The 7,567-nt window shown below is 37.6% G+C and overlaps 1 protein-coding gene across 11 annotated transcripts in view; it reads left to right on the forward strand.

The window, feature by feature from the left end:
• MECOM (MDS1 and EVI1 complex locus) overlaps positions 1-4,844 on the forward strand; it is a 591,080-nt gene extending 586,236 nt beyond the window's left edge. For 6 of the 11 annotated variants that reach the window (XM_080656196.1, XM_080656202.1, XM_080656197.1 and 3 more), the window contains one exon: positions 3,274-4,842. In XM_080656196.1, coding sequence (XP_080512322.1) covers positions 3,274-3,408 — 135 coding nt within the window. In that variant the 3' untranslated portion in view covers positions 3,409-4,842. Of the gene's footprint in view, positions 1-3,273 lie in introns of all 11 variants that reach the window. The other 5 variants (XM_080656192.1, XM_080656195.1, XM_080656200.1 and 2 more) reach the window with 2 other exon arrangements.
• Positions 4,845-7,567: the final 2,723 nt, after the last annotated feature.

A 7,567-nucleotide genomic window follows, 5' to 3' on the forward strand; every position in this document is an offset into this window, starting at 1 on the left:
GTCCCAGTTCCCTTACTCCTGTATTGATAGACCGTAATGTTGCTTGCACCTACTTATATATTACATCAGAATTGTTTTCTAATTGCCTTGTGTCTACAATTTATGTCAACCTAATTATATTTTAAGATATTTTAGAAAGTAAAGTCTATCTTCTATTTTTTTGTGCCTCGCTATATATAGTTAATTTACAAGTCATTTAATTATAGAATTTACGAGTAAACTGAAAATCAGAGATAAAGTGAGTTGCCGATAGTCTGCAGCAACTTAAAGGCAGGTCTAGAAATAAAATATATCAGTTTTTATTGAATGAATTTATGAATGGTGCCCAAGTTCGTTGGGCTCTACAGCATTCTATCAGCTCTATGGTAACTAAAATAAATCCACTTAATGATCCCTAAATACCAATTAAAAGAGCCTCAGATCTTTTATCACAAAAAGAGGAAGTCAGCACTTTCTGTGTGATATCTGCACTCAACCAGATTGTTATTCAGATCAATTAAAAAAAAAAGAAACTTCCTTTTATTACCATATTTGTTGGTCACTTTGGTCTAAGTATTTGACTTATTAATCCATTTTGGAAGTGGTGACCATACGACTTGTACATTTTCTATTTGACTGAGATGTTTGGGGCTGCTCTTAAGAGCAAATGTGGTCATATCTCAACTAAGGTGGGGAAAATATTTTGCCAACAGAATAATATACGTTTTTACAAATCAGTAAATTCAGTAAAAACTCTAAGATATCATGTATGCTAATAGGCAACATAAATGTTCTTTCTGAACTGAAGTAAAAGCAGCCTGCCCCAACAGTGGAGTTTCCAAAACTCCATGAACTTGAGAATAGAGCACCATGACTGTAGATACCATGTCCTCATTGTAAAGTGGGGTGAATGGAGCAGATATCCAGGAGCTCTTTCTGCTTGATAAGTCAATGGGGATATAAATGAATTGTTCCGTTTCTAACGTGAAAAGTAAACTAGCCAGAGTAGACACCCCATTTTCACTTTGAGGCAACCATAAGAGGTGGCCAATATTGTTTTAAACCCTTGATTCTCCATTCTTCCTTCCCAGTTGATCAGAGATACTGGGGGTCCCTTTTTAATTAATAAAAATTATTCCACAAAAACGCTTTTTATTATAAGACATAATACCTAAAAATCCTTTAAACTGTCAGAAGTGAATGGAAAGCAGAAGGGCCTGAAAATCTAGAGATAACTGGTGTGATATATTTCAGTACCAGCATTTTTGACATAAAGTGACTGCCTAGCTGAGTTAACAATTACCATCACCAGAAATAATAGCATTTTGCAATCCTAGCTCATATTTTTATTGTTACTTGATAATGTCATATGTATTGGTTTGAAAACAGTCAGGCCTTTCTGCAAACTGTCTTTCATGAGACTATTCATTTATTCGACTGTTATTAACTTTTAGTTATGTGCTTGAAACTGATCCTTGTGCATGAAAATGTTTATTTCCTTTGATTACCAAAAGGCAGATGCTTTACTCAAAACATTCCTCTATTTACTCTGTGATTTTCATAGTGATCGAGTCCCAGATAGTTGACCAGTACAACAGTGGCTACATGTTACCTGGAATCCTCTCTGAAAAACCTTATCCTACAAAAATTAATTTCATGATTATACGTACTATTTATGTTAGGTACACAGGGCTAGGCACTTTATGGAAGTTAGTGCTGTGATTCCTCCACAACCATTGGAGGCAGGTTTTTGTTACAATTTCCGTTTTATATGAGGAAAGTGACCTTGAAAGGTTAAGCAATTTGCCAAAGGTCACACAACTAGTTGAGGTGAGAAGCCAGGATTAAAACTCAGGATTCCAAAATTTTCTCTGTACTCTCTTTCAGCTTTCCAAATATCAGAATAGGTTTTGTTAAAAACCATTTCATAATAGTTTTTATCTTTGCTCTCTAACACTGGGTACATAATTAGAATAGTTTCATTTCAATGCTCATTTCACCCATTCTTTAAACTATATAAAGGACAGGGACTCCGTATTGTTTATGCTTGATTCCCTGAGACCTAACACAGTGCCTGGAATAGTGTAGAGGCTTAGGACATATTTGTTAGGTATCTACTGAGATTTTGTAGAGGTCCAGAAGGCAAATTGCATACATAAGAGTCAAATGTGTACATTTGGAGTGATGACCCAGCAAATCAAAACCAGCCTGCAAGGGCAGATTTTCTAACTGAATGCCATGATTAGGAAGAAACCACAGACCAGCCACATGTCTCAGCATGACTCCCAGAGATGAAATTCTGCTTCACAACAGAGGCATTTTGTCTTTGTTTACAGACAGTGGAATGTCTTTGGCAGGACTTTAATGATTCCACTTCAGCAGCATTTTGACAAGCAAGTTTAGCAATGGATGAGACCAACAATAGCAAATCAACAGTGAAAAGTTCACTCCCAAGTCAAGACCAAACATTTCATTTGAATATTTTACTTGGCAGCAAGTGGCGGATTCGCTGAACAGTTATTTACAATTTGACATGATAACAGGGAAGAAAGGGCACTTCCGCACAGAGCACCTCCAAGCACCTACTGCGCAGCAGGCACGGGAGCACATGTGGGCCAGAATGCTGTTGGGTCTTGCGTCTTATTGTGTTGTTTGATAGACCTGACTTGATTTACCTCAACTTTCAAAGTCTTTGGGTGTCAGCATTGAATATTTCAAGCATGGAAGGGAACTGGGAAAAGAACATTGAATTGTTAGGCAGAAATACATTTAAATTACGCCTTTTCACTAATTGGTCAAAGTGACCTTGGGCAACTCATTCACCTTCAGTGCTCTCAGTTATAAAATGCAGGAGTCCACCACGGACTGTTTCTTCGGCTAGGCCACAGTGCTGTCAAATATGAATATGTCTTATTCATATTTGCAGTTTCCACACAATGATATTTTTGGTGAGTTGAACGTGTGCATGAACAGTGGATGCATGATTGAATTATGGTCGGAAGGGAATGACTCCTGTTTCTTAATGGAGGCACTACTGAAATGTTAGATAGGATAATTAATGATTTTTTTCTGTAGATCATATCACTGTTTTGGTCCCTAGGCACTGAAGGCCAGCAGTAATTCCATGTCATTAAAACACATGCACACAAACATGTTCCACAGCTTTTTCAAACCCTCCCATGGGGAAGCTCCTACTCAGCCCTTCTCTCTCTGACATTCACCAACACTGTTCTTCAAATTAAAAGTGATGTATTTCAAATGCCATTTACCGAGACTCTCCTTTTTTCACCCCAGGCATATGCTATGATGTTGTCATTGTCTGAGAAGGAGTCCCTCCATTCGACATCCCACAGTTCTTCCAACGTGTGGCACAGTATGGCAAGGGCTGCCGCAGAATCCAGTGCCATCCAGTCCATAAGCCACGTATGACATTCCCAAGGTTGACAGAGTGGGACCAAGTCCAGCAGTAGCACGGCTCTTTCCTATAGGACTATTTAAAAGACTGCTGAGCAGAATGCCTTAGAAACCCGAAGGGTCACTCATTTAAAGTCTGGTGACCTTAAACTGAATGAGTAATAAAAGAAAGAAAGCAAAAGAAAGAAAGAAAAAAGGAAACTATTTATTCTCGATATTTTGTTTTGCACAGCAAAGGCAGCTGCTGACTTCTGGAGGATCGATGCGACTGAGAGCGATTCAATGAACATGAAAAACTTGCTGGGGAAAAGGCATCTTCCAGTCCACCCTGCCCCAGAGAGGGGGTGGGTGAGAGGGGCAGTTGAGATGGCAGCATTGATAGGAATGAACACTCCATAGAAACTGAATTCTTTTTTTTTTGTCCAAGATCACCTGACACATGATTGGGAACAGTTGCTTTTAATTACAGATTTAATTTTTTTTTCTTTGTTAAAGTTTTATGTAATTTAACCCTTTGAAGATGGAAGTAGTTGGATGAAATGCACACTTGATTATTAGAGAAACTGATAACAGGGAGTACTTGTTTCCCATTAACTTTTTGCCTTCTTAAGTACATTGTTTAGGGAGAAAGGGTATGTGTATATTGTAAACTATGGATGTTCAATGCTCAAAAAAGGTTAAGTCAGTGAAGTAACCTGTCCATCACCAGTATCACTGTACCACTACACTAATAAATGTTTGCCAAATCCTTGTAACAACATCTTTTATTTTAGACAATCATGTCACTGTTTTTTTTTAATGTTTAATTTTTTGTGTGTTGCGTGTATCCTGTATTTATTTGTTGGCAAACTATTGTTTGTTGATTAAAATAGCACTGTTCCAGTCAGCCACTACTTTATGAAGTCTGAGGCACACCCCTTTCCGAATTTCAAAGGACCAAGGTGACTCGACCTGTGTATGGGGAGTGCCAAATGGTGTTTGGCTTTTCTTAACATTCCTTTTGTTGTTGTTGTTGTTTCGTTTTCCTTTCTTAATGAGCTAACTACGAATAGATGCAACTTAGTTTTTGTAATACTGAAATCGATTCAATTGTATAAACGATTATAATTTCTTTCATGGAAGCATGATTCTTCTGATTGAAAACTGTACCCATATTTTATGCTGGTTGTCTGCAAGCTTGTGCGATGTTATGTTCATGTTAATCCTATTTGTAAAATGAAGTGTTCCAGACCTTATGTTAAAAGAGAGACGTAAATAACAGACTGTATTCAGTTATTTTGCCCTTTATTGGGGAACCAGATTTGTTTTCTTTTTGTTTGTAATCTCATTTTGAAATAATCGGCAAGTTGAGGTACTTTCTTCAAATGCTTTGTACAATATAAACTGTTATGCCTTTCAGTGCATTACTATGGGAGGAGCAACTAAAAAATAAAGACTTACAAAAAATGGTTTTTTCCCCCCACTGTGTGGTATTTTCCCTTCTCGTGCAATTTTAGTTTCCCTTTGGGATCCAATGATTTAAAGATATGATGTCTGGGGCCCTGATGCCCTACCAGATACATGGAATGTAGAGCATGCTTTTATTGTTTTGAGATGACATAAGGGATAGCCCTTGGCCCATAGGAGTTGGGGTATCTCCTACTCATCGTTCTCAACTTTCTCTCTGTGGTACGAAGTCAGTGCTCATGCTCAGCTCTCTGCTATCACTCCATGTCTGCAGCACCCGTTTTAATTAGGGCAGAACAGCCTACAGTTTTTCAGTTGAATTTCACATAGTGCATGCCAAAGGAGTTTTTGCTTTTGATTATATAAATGCTGTTAACTGATTCACAGGAGGGAAAAACAAGCCCTTTAAATTTTCTGTGATCTTTTTAAGTGTGTCCATGTGCAATTGTCATGTTTTCATGGTTATAAACAGAAGATAGATATAATTTTGTGTTTCTTTCTCTAATAAGGCAAAAAAAAACCACACCCTTTATTTTTTGTATAGTGCTACAAATTCTTCAAAATGATCAGTTAGCAGTTGCTCCATAATCCATCTATAATTTTGATCTATAATTTCTTCAATCATTTCAATTTTGTTGAAAATTTAAGTTTTCTACTTCTCACTTATGTAAGTAATAGTACTCTAACTTTTATGATCATAATTGTATGTGTGTTTATATATGTACACACAGGGTTGGAATGTGAAGAGTGGTGTTTTCATATGATAAATTCTCTGGTGGGGGACCAATTATGAACATATTTTGCTGCTTAAATATAAGCCAATTGTTTTAGAATATGGCTATTCCAATTTAGGCCAGTTGTAGAGGTTTTAAGGCCTGAAAAATAAATAAGTATGACACATGGAAATAGATCCAGACACATTTTCTTTATTCATTTATTTATTTATTCTTAACCACAATGCCAGATACATAAACTTCCTCACATCCTTTCTAAACGTCAGTAGTATAGGAATTAAATATATGGGGTATAAATATGAATTTTTAAAAATAGAAAGTGTGCACCAGAAGAAGTATTCAGAAGTATTCAGAAGAAGTATTCAGAAAATTTAAGCTGTAAATCTGGTCTATAAAGAAGAAGATGAATCTCTTATTTGTGACATAAGAACAACACACTTGAGAAAGTGGAGAACTGGAACGTGCACATTTTCCTTTTTTAAAGAATATATCCATAAATTCTGAAGCAATTCAAATGCCCCCAATGCACCGAATTCTTGTTAGACTTTGAGCATGACATTTCAGTTGTTTGTTAATACTAGTCCCTCCAAATTCCAAAAAGGCTTTCAAGCCTTCCATTTCTGTTTTCCTTTCCATTCATTTCACCAGCAGCCCTCCAGTGCATGGCCCTGTGGGGAGGTGGTAAGATATGGAGAAGATAATATTGGATTTGGATATAGCTCTACTGGCTCTGAGGTCTCAGGCAAGTCACACACTTCCCCAAATCTCATCTGTGAAACCAGGGAAATATTACCTGCTTCTCCTGCTACTGCATTGGGTTTCTGTGAAGGTCAAAAATATAAAAGAAGCTCGGCCAGCTTGGCTCAGTGGTTGAGCGTTGACCTATGAACCGGGAGGTCACGGTTTGATTCCTGGTCAGGGCACCTGCCCGGGTTGTGGGCTTGATCCTCAGTGTGGGGCATGCAGGAGGCAGCCGATCAATGATTCTTTCTCATCATTGATGTTTCTATCTCTCTCCCTCTCCCTTCCCCTCTGAAATCAATAAAAAATAAAATATCAAAGTATATTTTTGGAAATATTTGATAAAAGTTCTATTCATAAAGGCATTTTCCAATTTTCATTGTAATAGTTAAGGGAATATAATATGTGTGTGTTTGTGTACACATAGCGTATAGGCACACATATGCAAGCACTATGCTAACAGGAAAATTAGAATATAACAGAAATCTATTGTAGGCTATACAAAAGTGGAAACGGATGTTTTCTAAAAAAAGAAAAAAATTAGAGATGTTTCTTGAATAAATATGTGGCTTGGAAAAAAATAACCAAAAGTTCAGCCCTTTGAAAAACATGAGACATCCAGGATAGTTGTTGAGAGCTCTCAAAAAAATTCAAGGACAGCTAAAGCCCAATCAAAGACTAGGCACACTTCTGCTTTTATTTTCAGATAATGACCACCAACCATTCTTATTTCTGCACAGAATAAATAAAATGAATTATTCATTTGTAAAGAGCCTGTTAAGTCAGTGTCAGTTAATCATCACAGTAGGCCCGCATGCAGGAAGTATTACTCCTGTTTCACAGATGAGGAAACTGGAGCTCAGCGAGCTGAAGGACCTTGTTCAAAGTCATCTGGCTGGGAACAGGCTGGCTGAGAATCTAAGGGTTGCCTGGCTCCTTTGCTCACACTTAGCCAAGCTTTTCAGACCTTCTGGTTCAGGCACAGCTAAAGAAATCCAAAAACGTTGCAAACCTACGAAATGTGCCGGCACAGAGTGAGGCTGTCAGAGATGCAGCTCTTCCCTGGGAGACATTTAGGCGTCTGAGTCTTGGCTGTGAAGCATTTGAAAGGTGAGTGCCAAGCACTGGTTCCAACCTTTCTTTATTCAGGTTATCTCAAGTCAGAACCAGCAATACTAGTGCTTTTGAAAGATCCTAAATGCTTCCTTAATAAGAGAAGGGCCTTAGTCATCTTGTTTGCATGTTCCTAGTAG

Source organism: Plecotus auritus, assembly GCF_963455305.1.
Source record: "Plecotus auritus genome assembly, chromosome: 2".
NCBI classification, from domain to species: domain Eukaryota; kingdom Metazoa; phylum Chordata; class Mammalia; order Chiroptera; family Vespertilionidae; genus Plecotus; species Plecotus auritus.